The sequence below is a fragment of the Myotis davidii genome, unplaced genomic scaffold (assembly GCF_000327345.1).
Source record: "Myotis davidii unplaced genomic scaffold, ASM32734v1 scaffold657, whole genome shotgun sequence".
Lineage (NCBI taxonomy): Eukaryota > Metazoa > Chordata > Mammalia > Chiroptera > Vespertilionidae > Myotis > Myotis davidii.
The window spans coordinates 10,750-29,352 of NW_006287917.1; the positions used below are offsets into that span (position 1 = coordinate 10,750).

At 37.0% G+C, this 18,603-nt stretch overlaps 1 protein-coding gene across 3 annotated transcripts in view; it reads right to left on the reverse strand.

The window, feature by feature from the left end:
• The window catches only part of FOLH1B (folate hydrolase 1B), a 45,934-nt gene that overhangs the window by 5,773 nt on the left and 21,558 nt on the right, over nucleotides 1-18,603 (reverse strand). For 2 of the 3 annotated variants that reach the window (XM_015561347.1, XM_006759757.2), the window contains exons 6-16: nucleotides 17,065-17,158; nucleotides 15,058-15,156; nucleotides 14,675-14,760; nucleotides 12,891-13,010; nucleotides 10,612-10,694; nucleotides 9,274-9,337; nucleotides 7,095-7,162; nucleotides 4,332-4,423; nucleotides 2,983-3,073; nucleotides 761-1,025; nucleotides 412-493 (exon numbers count right to left, since the gene is read on the reverse strand). In XM_015561347.1, the coding sequence (XP_015416833.1) occupies nucleotides 412-493; nucleotides 761-1,025; nucleotides 2,983-3,073; nucleotides 4,332-4,423; nucleotides 7,095-7,162; nucleotides 9,274-9,337; nucleotides 10,612-10,694; nucleotides 12,891-13,010; nucleotides 14,675-14,760; nucleotides 15,058-15,156; nucleotides 17,065-17,158 (1,144 nt within the window). The remainder of the gene's footprint in view (nucleotides 1-411; nucleotides 494-760; nucleotides 1,026-2,982; nucleotides 3,074-4,331; nucleotides 4,424-7,094; nucleotides 7,163-9,273; nucleotides 9,338-10,611; nucleotides 10,695-12,890; nucleotides 13,011-14,674; nucleotides 14,761-15,057; nucleotides 15,157-17,064; nucleotides 17,159-18,603) is intronic. The other variant, XM_015561348.1, reaches the window with a different exon arrangement.

The following is an 18,603-nucleotide window of genomic DNA, read 5'->3' on the forward strand; positions in this document are numbered from 1 at the left end:
ATTATTCCTAAAATAATGTCTTTACAATATTTGTTATTCCAGATAAATAGAATTTTCCCAGGTGGAAGTGGAAGAAAATAACTCTTTGCAGAGATAATGCCTTTAAGGAGAAGGAGAAAGAAAGTGTGTTCAGGATGAGGTATGATGGAGAGAAACTGAAAGCACAAGAGAGAAAGCTGGAGAAGGCTTTGGTCACACGGTGGAGGCCCTTCGATGGTCAGCTGGGGATGTTGCACTAATGAGTTGGCAGTGAAGGAGGCACCACCATTTCTCAGCAGCACCGTTGCCACTCAGGATGTCAGAAGTGGGTCTTTCTTTGAGACACATGCTTATATGCTTAGAGTGAAGGGACAGAAGCAACAAAAACTTGCAAAGATATTTCAACACCAAACTTGTATATGTGGAACATACTTGTTTTTATCCAAGTCTTGCAGTCTCTCGCTGAACTTAGAAGCAATTTCTGTAAAGTTCCTCACTGCAGAAAAGAGTGAATCTGAAAGAGAAATTAGGACCTAATAGTATTGCTCTATAGCTGAAGCAAAGAGAAAAGTAGTGTAAGCTGTTCTTTGTATTTTACAAGGTATCAACATTTTATATATTTCCAGATAAGCATAAGTGGGAAAAATGCACTTATAGATGTAAAGAAAATATTTGATCACATAGAACAACAATAAATGAAAAATGGACCTCAGGTAGGTCATCATATTTTAGAGATTCACAGAAACACACAGAAAATGAATTCTGAAAATGGGTAGCATACCAAAGGACACACTGTATGTTTTCATTTCTTGCGGATGTTTCATTGAAATGTTGTAGATTTTGTCAGCATACTTTCTTAAAACTATGGCATAATCTCGACAGTCGAAAGGGAGCACGATGGAATTGGCTAGTTCAAATACCATCCCTCCTCGAACCTGGGCCACGGCATGGTGATACTTAAAAGTTGGATCATAAAACTTTTCCACCAATTCATAGGTTTCATAAACACTGTGATACAGTGGATAGCTGCTGAATTTGTTTATTGCCTACAAAAAAAAGCAAAGAACAAAATATATCTCTTGTAAGATACATATTTACATAAAATACATATTTACTATTAATATTAACTGGGCTATTTTGGTCATTAATAAATACAGCAAAGTATTTAAGTACTTCAATAAGCCACTTATTAACAGGTTAATATAATATGAAAACCTGTCCCAAGTTTTTACTACAGTAAACCCTCAATTTTATGGACTTTGGATTTAATGGACGAAAGTTCCTGTCCCTATGTGATATGTGAAAATTAACATCCTGTTCATTTTAAAACACTTTTAACCTAGATTTGCTTATAATTAAATTAACAGATTAATTTTTTGTTATTAAGTCACTGTTATTTTAACACATTTTAGAAAATGGGCCATACGTTTAAAAAAAAACAGCCCTATAATAATTTCGCTGATGTAAAGAAATATTACATATCTACAACTATAGTCTACCTATTTAAATCCAAGTGTCACCACTCGTAAATAATGTTTGAAGAATGATCAGTACATGATCACACTGCATCCTACACATTAATTGGTTCTGTTGTCACTGAACTGATTTCTACAGCAGTTTTAAACTCGCTGGCCAATTTTTCATGTGCACTAAGCCACGCCCCAGCCTTGTGCATTTGTTTGCTCATGCTGAATGGTGAATGCACACGTTTATGAGAGCTATTCAGTACAAATTTAAAATTACAGTGTCTCTCTCACATCAATGTTTCTCTCTCTCTCCTCACCTCACTCCCTCCCACTCACTAAGAAAAAAAGAGAAGATACTGAAAATCTTCTTTTAAAAAATATCAGAGACAAACGAACTGGGATCAAATGGCCCAAAATCTCAATAGCAATCCTGAAGGCTGAAAAACAATGAAGCCATGAATTCAAATTTCTGAGGGTACAGCATCTTCAACCAAAAGTTGATGCCCAGTTAAACTATGGAAGAATTGTGTGTGGCCTAAATTGTGTGTGGCATAAATAACATGGTCTTTAGCTTTCATAGTGCCTGAAGGATGTGCTCCAAAACAAGTAGAGAGTATACAAGAAAGAGGAGGAAACACAATCCGGAGAACAGAAGATGCAATAGAGGAGATAAATGAAGGTACCCTCAGATTTCTCTTTGAAAGAAAATTTCACAGGCAGGAGCTGTGTCCCAGGCAGAGAGAACAACCAGAGAACCCAGAGGAACCAGAAAACAAATGTTGGGGGATAATGAAGTCTACCACATCACTTGATGTGTTTGAATATTTGAAAGGTTTGTGATAAATTAGTTATGGGTGCATGGAAGAAAACAATAAAAGTCTTCTAATGCACAAATATAGTGTCACTATATACCGAGAAAATATGTTCAGGATTAAGTATTTTCGGGTTGAGAGTAGAGGCCATTTGAGAAAACTGAATGCCTATCAATCCCTAGTAAGATGTAAATGGATAATGCATAAAACTGATTAGTTGGCCCTACCTGGCTTGGCTCAGTGGATAGAGGGGTCCCATGTTTGGTTCTGGTCAAGGGCACGTGCCCTGGTAGCAGGCTCAGTCCTCAGTGGGGGGTGTGCAGGTGGCAACCAATCAATGATTCTCTCTCATCATTGATATTTCTATCTCCCTCTCACTTCAAGGGTCTCCTAAGACCATCGGAAAACACATATATAATTACATATTGTTTTGTGACTATGCTTTAATTATGTTCAATTTGTAACAATGAAAATACATCCTGCATATCAGATATTTACATTATGATTCATAAGAGTAGCAAAATTGCAGTTAAGAAGTAGCAACGAAAATAATTTTATGGTTGGGGGTCAGTCACCACAACATGAGGAACTGTATTAAAGGGTCACGGCATTAGGAAGGTTGAGAACCACTTCTCTAGTGCTTCAGTCACTTTTCTTGATTCAGAATGATTTGTTTAGCTAAAATATATTCTAAATAATCCTGAATTACTTATGGATAGACTTACCAAATTTTTAGTATACCGTGCTCTGCCTGAAGCAATTCCGAGTCTTTGGAAGAACACCTCAAAATCATTACCAGATCCCAACTTGCTAATCCTGGTAGGGAAAAAAATTCAGGATTACGTGAGATTTCTTCATCAAGTACAGACTAAAGATTAATTAAACATCATTTTTATAGTAAAAGTTAAATACAATTTTTAAATGTATCACCATAGACACGTAGAAAAATCTTTTAAGAGAAATATTAGTTTTGATCACAAAATATCTACTCTAAGAATATTTTGTTAGAGTGACCATTGTTCTTTTGGGTTCCTGGATCCAATTCCAATGAGTGGGACAGGAGGAAGGGGATTATCCCCATATCAACAACAAGCAAGTTTTCAGGAAACCAATAGGGTGTCCTATCAGTCATCTCAATACTGACACTATATATCTGGAGATAGCATTAGGTTCTGTGGTAGGAAGTTAGACAGACATGAGCAGGGCAAGGTCAATGGGCGGGGTACAGAAGGTCACCGGGGCAGAAAAGCCCAGATGCCCAGCAACAGACAATCGTAGGATGGGATCTCATTCCCAGGGTGACCTATCCTCCCTTAGCATAAGGCTGGTCTTGCCTTTGAAGCCTCCTGCACTTTCTGCCCTAGAGATAACATCTAGGTCCCAGTTGTATTTCAGCTCCAGGCCCAGAAAGACAGCAAAACCAGACAAGGGATGCCACAGCTGACCTCTGGGCCAGCTGTATTGAATAATGACCCCCAGTCCTGGCTTCGACCAATCAATCAGACCCTGACCCTGAAAGGACACACCTGGAAAGCTGCTGAATATCCTACTGAGATCTTCCCCCTGGGACCTCCCCTAAAATCTCTAACCCTAATATCCTTAGGACTGCCGGTCCTTTTTACTCAAATAAATAATGCTTTGTATATCCTATTGCAGTTTAAATTGATTTTGATTTACACAACCAGAACTGCAATAGTGTCTATATTTTTCTTCGAGTAACTAAAATATTTGTTAATTGTATGGTGTTCAGAAAATAAGATAATGTATAGAGCCAGTAGGGAAAATATGAGGAGACTTACTCTCCACCATTAAATTCTTCTATTTACCATGCATATATACTGTCTATTCAAAAGGAAAGCATCTCTTGATGACCTACAGATTTATCTTCAAACCCATACACAGTAATATTTTATTTGAGAACCTCAACATCACTTTTCCTTTATCAAATGTTAGAGAATTTTTAAAACAAATAAAGTTTTTATTAATGATTGAAAAAAATACTGTTTTATTTCCAACACAATCCCATACTAAATTCGGTAGAGAGTTTTGTCTTTTGGCTTGTTTGATGGTTTACCTGGGCATGCCAATGAGCTCTGGTGAAGGGCTTTTTTTATTCCAGCTCTCATAGAGAGATCTGCCTTCAAAGCCTTCATCAGGACTTTGGAGCTGCACAAGTTAGAGAGAGAGAGAGAGAGAGAGAGAGAGAGAGAGAGAGAGAGAGAGAGAAATACCTATGAATCAGATGTTTTTAAATCTGAATGTCCATTAACCAGGAATTGAGTAGCTAAACTGTACTCAGCAAAACAAGAGAAGTACCCTGGTCAGGTTGCTCAGTTGGTTGGAGTGTCACCCCAACACCAAAAAGGTTTTGGGAATTTGATTCATGGTCAGGGCACATACCTAGGTTGCAGGTTCAATCCCCAGTCAGGATGTGAACAGGGGCAACCAATCCATGTTTCTCTCTTACATCAAGGTGCCTCTCCCCCGTCCCTCCCCCCTGCCCTCTCTCTCTCTCCTTTTCTTTATCTAAAATCAATGAACACACCCTTAGGTGAGGATTAAACAAACAAACAAAAAAAACCACCAAAAAACAAGGGAAGCAATTTGTACCTTAGCAGTCATTAAGATTTACAATAATGAGTTTCTGACAATATGGGAAAATGCTCATTACTTGAAATATACAAGTGCAACTACTATAAATAATACATGGAATGTATGGAAAAGAGGCTACACATAGTATACCAAGCCACTATATTCAAAGGAATCGTTATATTAAGCAAAAAATATTTACCTCTTTTTCTGCTTTAAGGGGGGCTACTCTCAAAAACATTATTTCTCCTCTTATTAAAAAAAATGGTAAAGAAGTAAGCTAGTTTCTTTTAATATTGCTTCTTTTCCAACACAGTTGCTAAAGTCATTAAGTAATGCATAACAAAATAAATGCATTAATATTTTATTTAATTAATTGATTATATATTGTAATTGCGTTAATACTGGGCTTTAAATACATTTTCTGGTTTTACAGATGAGAAAACGGAGTAAAATATGACCTATTGTTGAATTCTAGACTCAGAACATGAAATGTGATGGCAAAACCACTTAGCAAATAAACTTTAATTAATATTCCCTAGTTATTCATAGGTTATTGAACAATAAATGGTATAGATTTTTTTAATTTTATATTTAATAAAATTTTTATGTTCTATTTTTCAGCAAATACAATTTTTAAACGCCTATACCTATGCTGTTTAAGACTTGATGTGAAGGCCAGGAATACCAAGTTCAATAAGACACTTTTTAAACTCTCCACTAATGGGAAATGTAAGTAAGAATATTGAATTCAATGTGTTTAGTGCTGTAACAGAGGTACATACGAAGGTCTATGGGGACACAAATTCGCATAAGTGTGAGAAGAGAGAAGTTATGCTACATCTTAACTTGTAAACTATCAATAAATACAGCAACAAAATTTTCCTGAAGCTGATAAATTTACAACACTTTGGTATAATGGACAGTATCACTCCATTTATTCTAAGAAATGCAAATTTGGAACAGTGTAAAAACATAAGACTAAATTCTCTGTTTATTACTAAAAGTTGAAATGTTGCAATTTACTTTCCCAAAACAAACAAAACAGAATCAAACAAAACCCAAAATTGTCAATCATCACATCATTTCAAAGTTGACCTAGAAAGTAGTGTTAATGCAATTGTCCCAGAGGGCCGCCTGTCTAGTAAACAAATACAGCTGCCAAGTGTCTTTAGCATTTACCTTAAGTTACATGAACAGTGGGAACTCACTGAAATATGCTGTTTCAGATATTTAAAATTTTATGCACTTTATGAGAATTGACAAAACTGCAGGTAAATGATGGAGCTTTTAAGTAACAACATAAAATATATTTTTCAAATTAATTTTTTCTAGTCCTATAGGAAATGCTAATTTATAAGATTAAATTCCATGCTTTTGAAACCAAAGTTTAGTGATATTTGTCTTACTTAAAATCACTACCTGAGGGGAAATATTGTATTTTTTCTTTTTTGTTGTTGTTAATCCTCACCCACGGATATTTTCCATTGATTAGAGAGAAAGAGTGGAAAAGAGAGGGAAAGACAGAGAGAAACACTGATGTGAGAGAAACACATCGATTGGTTGCCTCCTGCATGTGCCCCAACCAGGACCCAGGCCGGGACCCTGACGTACATGCCCTTGACCAGAATCAAACCTGAGACCCTTCAGTTCATGGGTCAACAGATGTTCTATCAACTTAGTCAAACTGGCTAGGGCATTAAGCTTTTCTTGGTAATTACATTTCAATTAATAATTTTATTAAACGGGCAAGTCTTTTTTCCCCCCTTTCCAATGCAAATTTGCAGTAACAAGAAAAATCTGCCACTCCAAAAACTCATTCATTTTGACTAACTTCAGGAATAATGGTTTTATGAGGCAGGAGAACTCAAGTGAAGAGTTGCCTGTCCTTTATGGATTTAGGCATCACCTGTCCACCAAGTTCAGTACCTGGAGCTGCTTTCAGCATAAGAGAACTTGAGCTGTCAGCCCAGCCCAGTAGGATTCCATGGAATGGAGCCCAGGTCAGGAAGTCAGGAAAGGGGTGCATGTTCTCACCTAGCCTCTTCCCCAGATTGCTTTGTCCCTGGCCGCCAGCACTCGGTGTGTATTTAATTATGTTCTTCCTCAATCAGAAACTTTGTCTTCCGGCATCCGGAATTACTTGATATCATTCATTATATTAAGGAGTATAAACCAGTTTTAAAATTAAGGAATTAAACCCCAGAACCAAGTCTCAGTTTCTCAAATTATATGTAATTATTTGTACCTCCTTTGTTAGGTTGTATACCAGGCTGTACATCAGTGGAGTACAATCGACTCTCAGAGTGTAGTTTCCTGAAAGACCAGAAGTTTGATTATTTTTTATTTCATTTTTTTAAATTTTATTTCTTTCATTCAAAGACCACTCTTAATTCCTTAGTCAAATGATCCTTTTAAAACCTGAGTCCAATCAAAACTCATCGTCCTCAGTGCGAAAGATGAAGCCACCTCAGGTGACCTGCCCAAACCTTCACCTCCCACTCTGCCCACACAGACGCCTTCTCGGGACCTTTGTACAGACTGTTCCCTCAGCCTGGAACAGTGTCCGGCGTGAGAGCTGCATGACTTACTCTCCCACTTCTCTTAGACCTCTGGCCTAATTTCATGTTTTCCCAGTGGTTTTCTTTGAACAAAAAGGCAAGAGGCAGAAACATTTATCTGTCATATGATAACAAAAACCCGTATGAGGTAGGAAGAATGTAGTGGTTAGCAAGATAAAGTTGAAACAGACCAGTTTGCCTTGACTCTCAGCCCCACTCTTTACAATCTGGGTGATCTTGGGAAAGTTGCTTAATCCCTCTGAATCTCAGTTCTCTCTTCTGTACAAGAGGGATAACAATGCTTACCTCACAGGGTTATTATAAGTATAAAACTTTTATATATAATGCACTTAAGAAAACTACACTGTGGATTTGTGGGACCTAAATTCTATATACGTTTGTGTCATTTGTTCTTGACCTTGAACATGATGGGGAGACAATGCAGCATTTTATTTTATTATTATTTTTAAACTATGTTGTTTTATTGATTTTTTTTTTTCTTAGAGAAAGAGAGGGAGAGAGAGAGAGAGAGAAACATCAATGAGAGAGGAACATCATTGATTAGCTGCCTCCTGCATGCCCCCACAGGGGATCAAGCCCACACCCCAGGCATGTGCCCTGACCGAGAATCAAACTGTGACTTCCTAATTCATAGGTGGATGCTCAACCACTGAGCCACACCAGCCAGGCCAAGGTAGCATTTTACAACAGAGAATGACATAATCAGTAAAATCCAATGATTTAAAAATCTGCATTAAAAAGGACAGACAGGATGATAAAAAAAATAAAATTAAAAAAACATTAAAAACCAAATCTTAAAAAAGACTAGCAATAAAGAGAAGAGTATGCTACTTTGGAAAAATATATGGAGTTATGGAGTGTTTATTCAGTGTGGCCAAGTGTCTCATTTTACTGTGTGTTTTTAAGTGAGGGTAATAATAATACAAGCTAACATTTTTGAGGAGTCACTCTGTGCAGGACAAAGGTCTGGGAGTTTTGCAAATATAAACCACTTTTGCCCTCACAAGAGCCTTTTAAGGTATGTGCTTTTAGTAACGCCATATACAGGTGAGAAAACTGAGACACAGAAAGTAACAATCTGAGGTCACACAACTAGGAAGTGAGGATGACAGGAAGAAGGCCAGGCCCTTAGCCATGAACCTAAGACGAGGAGGAAAGAATAACAGAAATGCACTGTGTGGACTAAGTTAGGAGACAACGTAGCTCACATATGTGAACAAAGAAGAAAACGTAAAGGCCAACATGCCTTCATCAAAAGGGGTTGAGGGCGGAGTGAAAAAGGTGAAGGGACAGAGAGATACAAATTGGCAGTTACCTAATAGTCATGGGGATGCAAAGTACAGCACAGGGAAAATAGTCAATAACACTGTACTAACTGTATATGGTGCCAGATGGGCACTAGACTTATCGGGGGACCACTTGGTAAGTTATATAAAAGTCTAAACACAGTATGTTCAAACTAGCAGTGAATATCAACTGTAATTGAAAAACATTTTTTAAATAAACAAACATCCATTAGTCTGAGAACAAGAACAAAATCCTACCTCTTGTGCTACCTCATTCTAAAACCATTGGAATCTTTAGTCCCATGATATACTTATTCATTTCACAGGCATTTACTGAAGTCCTACTCTATACAAGGTAATATGCCTGTTGAAGCAGAGTGCAGCTTTCCCAAATTAGCTCTCTGGGGCTCAAAGCCGCTGAGTCAGGGGCAGGAGCCTGACAAAGCAACAGCAGATGCCCTAACCACATGCCAATCAATTTGCCTTCTTATTCGTGTATGAACTAAACTGCTCCTACTTCTGTGATCCCATCTTTTCCTAGGAGACCAGTGATATTCACCTTCTATAGAAGAATCTGCGTTAATATAGGCCACACCACGCTCCTGAAGGAGTCTGGAATTCTCCTATAATATGAAAGAAGGAAAAGCATAAACATACAGCCATACCTTCCCCCTTAAAAAATGCACACCTCCATTAAATGTGTTCAGGTTTATGAACTGAACTGGACTGGCCCAAATTATCCACAAATTTGACATATAAGATTATCAAAATTATCTCTTAGTAAATACGAACGACCTAAGAGATCATTTCAGTGGAAGTCTTCTCATGAGTATCTCATTATTTAAGTACAGAATCTTGCCTGATCCACAGGGAATGAGTTATTTCAAATATACCCATTAAAAATATGTGAACATCAGTGTCCTCTACCCTGAAATATGCAGTTCTCCTGTAGGATGCCACCACCTACTGGTCAACATTGACCATTGCAGTTTTAAAACAAAAGGAAGTGTAGCAGTTTCTTTTAAGGTTTCAAATGGATTCTGAATCTCTTAAATGTGCAATTTCCTAAGCATCTTGAATATAAGAAAGAAAACAGAAAAACAATGCAACTCTACATGGTGAAAACAGTTTGAAAGAGACAAATGACAATCTTAACATAGTTAGGCTCTTCCTGATGCCAACATAAACTTTGTCTACAGAAATACTACTTTTATTTTTCCCCAAAAGAAAATTGAAGGTTACAGGGCTTCCCATAATTTATGAAGTGTAATAGGAGCCCAATAAATATCGTTGCATGACTTGAAGTAAATGGAATCAGTGTCAACTTTGCACGTATTTATAGCTAATGCCTATTACACAAAGCCAACAATACATGCAGGTAAAAATTACTTTCCAAGAGGCCTCATAAATATTATGTGGTGGGACTTCATGCCTCACTCTTAGCATGATTTAGTTCAGAGTAGGTCATTATGATATAGAGAAGATAATTAAGCATGATTTAATTCAGAGTAGGTCATTAAGATATAGAGAAGATAGCTGTGAAAGATATACCTTACTACACAAGCTCAGGAGTTATTTCAACGTGCTTAGCTCTAGGAGCTAATTTGGAAAGGGTAACAGAAACATGGTATCTTATTTTGCTGTTGGGTTTCTAGTGAATTTACTTAGTTCCTATCACACTCCCAGAAAGTAAAGTTATTTTGACAACAGACATTAACTGGCACTGAAATGTTCAAATGGAACTTAGTTCTTGGTGACACAGATATCTTTATTGTTGATTTTTGAACACAGATATATTGCTTCACTGGATTCACGTGTTACATTCATATCCTTGAGAATTAAGTTCAAACTGTTGTCTTATTATGAAAATATATATTGTAGCAAACGATCAACTAACCTCTGCCCACTCAGTAGAACCAAGAAGACCAAATTCTTCTGCATCCCAGCTTGCAAACAAAATTGTTCTTCTAGGCCTCCAGCCTAAAATAGTATGTATATACATTTAAGTGCTGAAAAAAATGAAAACTTTATCCAAGACATTGCCAAGCCCAACAGGAATAACAACAAACAAAACCATGGATTGTTTAGGTTTATAAATTTTTGGCCGAGCATAGGAAACCATCTGTGGCCCGCAGCTGCCTAGAGCGGAAGAAGACAGTGCTCGATGTGGTCTGTGTTTAGAGAGCAGATACAACTTGACAGCTCTTCCTGTTTGTTGTTCTGGCATCATGTGATTGTTCAGTGTCAGCTGGTTGTATGATTTCACTCAACTGTGCCAGGATTCCTCAACAGAAGCTCAGTTAACAATGCCAATGTCTGTGGCTACTGAAACCTACATAAAATTCAACAGGAAGATAGTATAGCTTGGACGCCATGGTCAGCAAACTGTGGCTCGCGAGACACATGCAGCTCTTTGGCCCCTTGAGAGTGGCTCTTCCTAAGCCTTAGGAGTACCCTAATTAAGTTAATAACAATGTACCTACCTATAGAGTTTAAGTTTAAAAAATTGGCTCTCAAAAGAAATTTCAATCGTTGTACTGTTGATATTTGGCTCTGTTGACTAATGAGTTTGCCGACCACTGGCTTGGAGTAACACTGGTGTGAAAGAAAGAACTTATGTCAAACCTTGGTTCTTCCACTAACTGACCAAGGGAAAGCCATTCAAACTTACTAAACCTCTGTTTCTTCATCGGTATGCCAGGAACAACAAGGTAAAGATACTACTTGGTTGTTGGAAGGATTAAATGGTTAGTATTTATAAATATAGCGCTTAATAAGTGATCCAAAAAAGGTAAGTTTCCATTATTTTAATAACTATTTCATTTGTGCTTATTCAGAAGACGTATCCCTATATGAGTTGAGTTCAGTGTTTCATTTTTGTCATGTTTCTTAATAGCATCATTCAAATTTCACTTAATATTATTCTTCATCTTTGCATTCTTTGGCACGCTCTATGATCCCAGTGATGTTTTGTGCTTAACACAGGAAGTCTTACAAAATCATGAAAGATTTTGTAATAATATTAAATACTATCGAATTCATAAACTATGCAAATTCAGGTCTCCATAATTTTGTTTTCTAAAAATATAACATAGCTGTGTGGGGGGGAAAAAGCACCTTTACACTTTATTTTAAAGAGCGATATCATGGTTTTGTGGACTGGTAGCCAGAAATTTGAGTTTAAGGCCTGGTTCTCTGTCTGTGCCACACACTAGCTATAGAACCTTAAGTGAGTTCCCTGGTTCTGTAAACCTTGGTTATCTTCATTGTAAAGTGAGAATAGAAGTAAGTAGGTTAACTTCTCCCTGGCGTCTACGAGTTCCAAATAGACAACACATGTGAAAGCACCATTTCTCTGATATGCAAATTTAACATGTTTTTTACGGTTGTTTTCTTATTGCTAAAAAAAAAATAGGGATCACATTTACAGCCCCAAGACACCTTGTTCACAGGGTCAGTAAACAGAGTGGACTTTCTGCTTTCGTTGTATAATCATTATTTTAAAAAGCAACTATTTAAACTAAACTTCATTTGGATTTTATATGAAGATTTAAAATGACTGAAGTAATGGTGCTAAGAATATAAACCTAAATTCTGGAGAGCAATCCAAAGCTTGGGGTTTACGAATATGCAGATATTGAATTTTTGACAGTATCTCATTAGTCGAGAAGGCCAGTATTTTTCTGAAAAGCTTTGATCTCCTCAGTTGCTTAGTACAGTTGACCTGAGGTGTGAGGCTGGAAGAGCCCAGGAACTTCTGCTCACAGTGCCCAGGCCAGGAAGCTTTGGCTCCTGACCTAATTCTGGTGTGTACTCTTCTGTGAGGAAAACCATCTCCATCTTCTCAGTTGCTAAGAGCAACCACTTACGGTGTAATCCCTTTATTTCAGATTATAGTTTAATATATAAATATCAATAAAGTAAATATTACTATATAAATGCAAGCATGAATAAACAATATAACTAACTAACCAACATAAGTAATATAGCACAGTTCATTGAAAGCTATTCTGTGCTACTACTAAGTACTCTATGCTACTCAGATGACACAGTCTGCATGTATCCTGTCAGTTCACCCTTCATACAAACCTATGAGGTGACATTTTTACACTCACTCAACAGAGAACTAAACTGAGACTCAAAGAAGTAGGTATTTTTACTCTTCACTTACATTACCTTCTTTTTTCAGAATTCCAAAACTCCTCACAATTTCGTGAACAACAGCTGCTCCACTCTGAGGGTCAATGCCACCAAACACCCATGAGTCACGGTGACCTCCAAGAATGACATATCTGTCTAAAAAGCATCATTGCAAGATTACTTGTCATTCCAAATCAGTAACAAAGCACACTGCAAGTGATTCCAGAGCATCGGATCACAGAGCATCAAGACTCAAAGAAAGTGCTGGCAAGGTAGCTCAGTTGGTTAGAGCATCGTCCTGATATGCCAAGGTTTCCGGTCAATCCCCAGTCAGGGCACATATAACAATAAACCAATGAATGTGTAAATCAGTAAAACATCAAATTGATGTTTCTTTCTCTCTTTCTCTCTTTCATCAATAAATTAAATTTTAAAAAAAGACTCAGAGGAAAATAGCATGGTTCCTGAACACGTGTGTAAACACATAATGTATTTTTTCTGATTTTGATGTATGAATAAAATATGAGTGATAAGCAAATATATAGTATTATAGCAATTACAAGTATATATGTAATGATAAGTATAACACTATCCTATTCACATCTTTACATAATTCTCTATTACTCCTCTCTTACCTACTTAGCACTATTTCCAGATGAAGAGAACACAGTGGCCACATACCAAGTCCTCCACTTCCTACTCCTATTTATTTTTAAGATTTGGGTCAAAGATTTTCCCCCTTTATGAACCATTCCTAGTTTCCATAGGAAGAGGGAATTGCTTCTCTACCCAGCCCTCAGGCAATCTTTTCATACCTGAAAAAGCATTTACCACACTTAAATGTATGGCCCCCCGCCCAGCCATTAGCTCCTTGTTCCCAGATGATGTCTTTTTTTTTTTTTTATCCCACCATCCCCAATGCTTAGCATAGAGCTGGCAAAAAAAATAGGTACTCTCAGTAAAATTCAACGAATAGCCAGTTATATATTGTTTAGTTTTCATTGGAGCATATCAACATTCTTGATCACTGAAGGAAAGCACTGGCTGCTTGTAAGAAAGATATACAATTTAATTAGATCTGTTTCGGTAAAAAATATATAACCCAATAATTTTTAAGGAACTGGAACATAATGAAGTAAGACTCTTTATAAGATATATTAATCCCCAGAACACCTGAAATCCTTGGGAAATCATGTGTCTATATATTTCATCAACTTCAATGTAAAAAAAATTATTAATTCAAAGTTACTTTAATTTTCTGAGTGCTATCTCTTTTTAAAGACTTTATAATTCATTCATAGGGAGGAAAGGAGAGGGAGAGACAGAGAAACATTAATGTGAGTGTGAAACATCAATCAGCTGCCTCCTGCACGCCCTCTACTGGGGATTCAACCCGAAACACAGGAATGTGCTCTGACCAGAAATCAAACCAACTGAGCCACATGAGCCAGAGCTCTAGTGCTATCTTTTATATAGATATTTATAGTTAGCATGAAGATATTTACCCATGCAAAACTGTGTGGTAAACAAATCCAAAAAACACCTAAAATTTATCTCTCCCTGTGCTTCCTCCCTTGATCCTCTAAGCAAAGCGTGCACACTTTATCAACCTAGCCCCACCATTCACTTCTCTCTCTCTCTTTTTTTTAACAACATATATCACAATACAAAATTAGCTCATATTTATGTGTTTTGTATTTCTATGAGTTCCATTGGGACAAAGAGTTGCTTTGCTTTGCTCACCTGATAGACCCAAAGCTTGGAGCAGTACGTACCTGGCAAAGAAAAGTTGCTCATTTACTACATGCTGATTAACTTACCTGGTTCCACTGTTCCTCTGAGAGTTCCAATGACATTGTAAATTCTTGTCACTTTATTGTTGGAATGGATGTGCATCTTGACTTTTCTAATGCAAATATAAAGAACACATTAAAAAATTACTGGTTGACAGATTACCACCCACAATTTTCAAATCTTACATTATTGTTTATAAGATTTCTAAAGGCACACAGGCAAAAATTACATTGGCCACCTGTCCGACTATAATTATGTAAGTGTAGTCCTTTCAACCTGTGATTTTGTTTCCTGCTGATACTAGATAGGTTTTACTTTTCTTAGTCATCCTCTATAATTGTGTATATTTTAGTTGGAAAAAAAGGTGTCCTCCCCCTAAAGAGAGTTAAAATAAAAGGAGGCTCTTAACTGTGTAGAGAAGTTTCCAGTAAAGCCAGGTCCAACATTGTAGGGCACTTTGAGACTTCCTTTCCAACTGCTGTCTGGAGGTGCCATTCCACCCATTTTTCTGTTGAACACAAAAAAGTATTATTAGCTGAAGGTAATTTTGAAGTTGCAAGTTAAAATGTCAATAAACTTGCTTTCTTGAGTGTCTGTTCATAATAGTTTCTATGAGTCAGCAAGAGTGCAAAGTGCTTTGCAGATAATATGCCATTTAACTCTTTACTTCAGTCCTGGCCAGTATGGCTTAGTTGGTTAGTCATCTTCCTGTGCACTGAAGGGTTATTGGTTCGATTCCCAGCCAAGGTACATGCCTGGGTTTTGACTCGATCCCTGTAGGGGGATAAGGGGAGTCCAGGAGGCAGCCAATGGATGTTTGACTATCATATCCATGTTTCTCTCTCTCTTTAAAAAATATTTAAAAAAAATAAATCCTTACTACAACTCTTATGAAGTCAGTGCTATCATCTCCACTTCACAGATGAGGAGCCTGAGGCTTAGATTAGGTAACACAGCAAAGTCATACAATACAATTTTACATACAAACCATCAAATAACATGAGTAGTCATTTTTACATTGGCAAAAAAGCATAATCAATAGTCAAAACAGAAAAGAATTAATTATGCAAAAGATGTTATATTAGGCAGGTGAAGAATATATACACATGCTTGGTTATACATAAATATTTCTATAGTGATATGTTCTACACTAATAACATTGAATTCCTTTGGGATGGAAATGGGTCAAAGGGAAACTTTTTACTGTATACCCCTTTGAATTTTGAACTGTATCAATGTATTTCCTTTTACATAATTTCAATTATACTATACATTGTTTGAAATCTATTTTTTCTCTTAATAATATAGCATATGCATGTTTCCATATCAGTAAGTATTCCTGTACAATGTGCATTTTAATGGTTTCCGGTACTATCATAGCCTGTGAGGTATTTGACTACTTGTCAATTATTGGAGATTTGTGTAGTTTATAGTTTTCCACTACCAGATGGCAGCCTCCTCATCTGTAAAAAATGAGGGCACCGCACTAGGCTTTATAGGGTTTTCTCATAGTCACTAAAATAAGATCAAGAATGTCTTGAACTCAAAGACAACTGGCCAGACAACTGACTAACTGGCCAGACACTGTGGTAGCAATTCTACTTTCAGAAGTCAATGTTCTCTCGGTCTTAAAGGATAAGGAAGAAGAGGGACATGCAGAAAGGAGAAAGCAGGGTGAGAAAGGAAAAAGAGTCCCCATGCCAGGTTAAGCAATAACACATTTGGAGACATTTCAATAATGAAAGCATAGAGGGAAGAGGAATAGGAAGGAAAACAAAATGGACATTGTTATCAGTGAGTTATTCCAGGTCCTCAAGAAGTAGACAGTAAGAGGATTAGATGAGTAGGCGATTTATTAGTGGAGAGACCCCTGCGGAAAATAGCAAGGGATGTAGGGAAGACTGAGAAAGCCACTGGACTCCTATGCAGGTCTGATATGGGGTAAAAAGGAAGAGAAGAAGAAAAGAGTGCTGGGTGGTAGCATCGAGTTAAGCAAGGATATTGGGGAGTCCTCGGCCAAAATTTCCCATCAGAAGAGTCCGGTGCTTTCCATAAGGGGCCTGGTTTAGCATCCCTGAGGCACTCAGGCACTGACTGGGAACAGCTGTGGGAAACATGGCCCTGACACAAACAGGGGGATGCATTTCAAGGTACAGTGGCTGGAGCAATTGATCAGTTATGCTCCCGGCATTTGGAGACCCAAAAGGCTCATTTTCATGGCTGTCACACAGGACACACTGATATGTAAAGTAAATTCCAGAACAGAACCATTGTTCTATAAAATGGTGATACAATTAAGTGTTTCACCCACCTCGGAGAATTTCAATATCAAATAGTGGAGATAAAAGTTTAAAAGTTGAAGACTTTAAAGAGAATAAAGAGAAGTACGCCATCTGATTGTTTCTTACAAACTTACTCCAGGAGCTTCTGTGCATCGAAGTACCCAATCGGATGAACAGGAATACTTGGGAGGCCCACAGCCTCTGGGATTTCACGTCGATAAGCATATTCTGAAAGAATAAAAAGTCAGTCCTTTTCAAAATATTTTCTGTAAGTCATGTTAAACATATTTTCATATTGCATCTACTGGAATTGTTGAAATAAAAAGACAGGCAATTTCAAATGTTAGCCAGAATGGGGGTGGGGGAAACTCTCATACAGTGCTTGGGAGAGTGTAAAATTGTGCAGTCACACTGGATAACTTTTGAAAAGCAATGTTAAACAGAAATGTGCACTATGGCATAGGATTTCTGTTCCTCAGTCAAAATGATGAAAACATACCGTATCTCCACAAAAAGACTCATGCAAACTGCTCATAATAGCCCCATTTATCTTAGCCAAATACTGGACACAGTCCAGGTGTCAGTCAACAGAAGAATGAATAAATAATCTGTAATATAGTCCCACACTACAATGCTACTCAGCCGTTAAAAGAAATTACTGCCCTGGCCATTCGCTCAGTGGTTAGAACGCCAGCCTGACCATCAAAGGGTTTTGGGTTCAATTCCTTATCAAGGGCATGAACTTGGGTTGTGGGTTCCACGCCCAGTCCCTGTCAAGGTGCATGCAGGAGGCAACTAATTGATTTGTCTTTCTCACATAGATGTTTCTCTTTCTCTCCACTTGCCTCACTTCAACTCTCTCTAAAACTCAATGGAAAAAAATATCCTTGGGTGACGATTAACAACAACAACAAAAAAGGAACAAATTACTAATATAACATGGATAAATCTCAAATCATTATACTGAGTAAAAGCAGCAAGGCATAAAAGAATATATACTGTTTTATTCATTTTATATTAAGCCCAAAACCAGGCAAACAAACCAATGGTGACATCAGAAAGTGGCTGCTTTTGAGGGTACTATAAAAACAACCAGAACTTTCTGAACTCATGGAAGTGTTCTATATTTTATATTGAGTAACATAGATGTATGCAATTTTTATAATTTATTGAACCGAACTCTAAAGATCTGTGAAGTTTAGTGCTTGTAAACTCAACTTCAAAATAGACACAACTTTACATGATGGCAAAATCTTTTTCTTTTTATGAGTAAAATGACAATATGTCACGTGACATTTGTTTTAAAATTCTTACAATAAACAAACAAACAAATAAATGGGGATGAACAGATGAAACAAGATTAACAATTGTTGATAATTATCTCTGATCATGTATTATATGTTATATGTTATGTATAACATATATGTTTGAACTGTTCCATAATAAATAATAAAATTTTTAAAGAATAGAGCAGGCATTGGCCAAGTAGCTCAGTTGGTTGGAGCTTTGTCCTGATATGCCAAGGTTATGGGTTTGATCCCCAGTCAGGACACATACAAGAAATCAATCAATGAATGTATAAATAAGTGGAACAACAAATTGATGTTTCTCTTTCTCAAATCAATAAATAAAAGTCAAAATACATATTTTTAAAAAAGAAATGGGAATTCAAT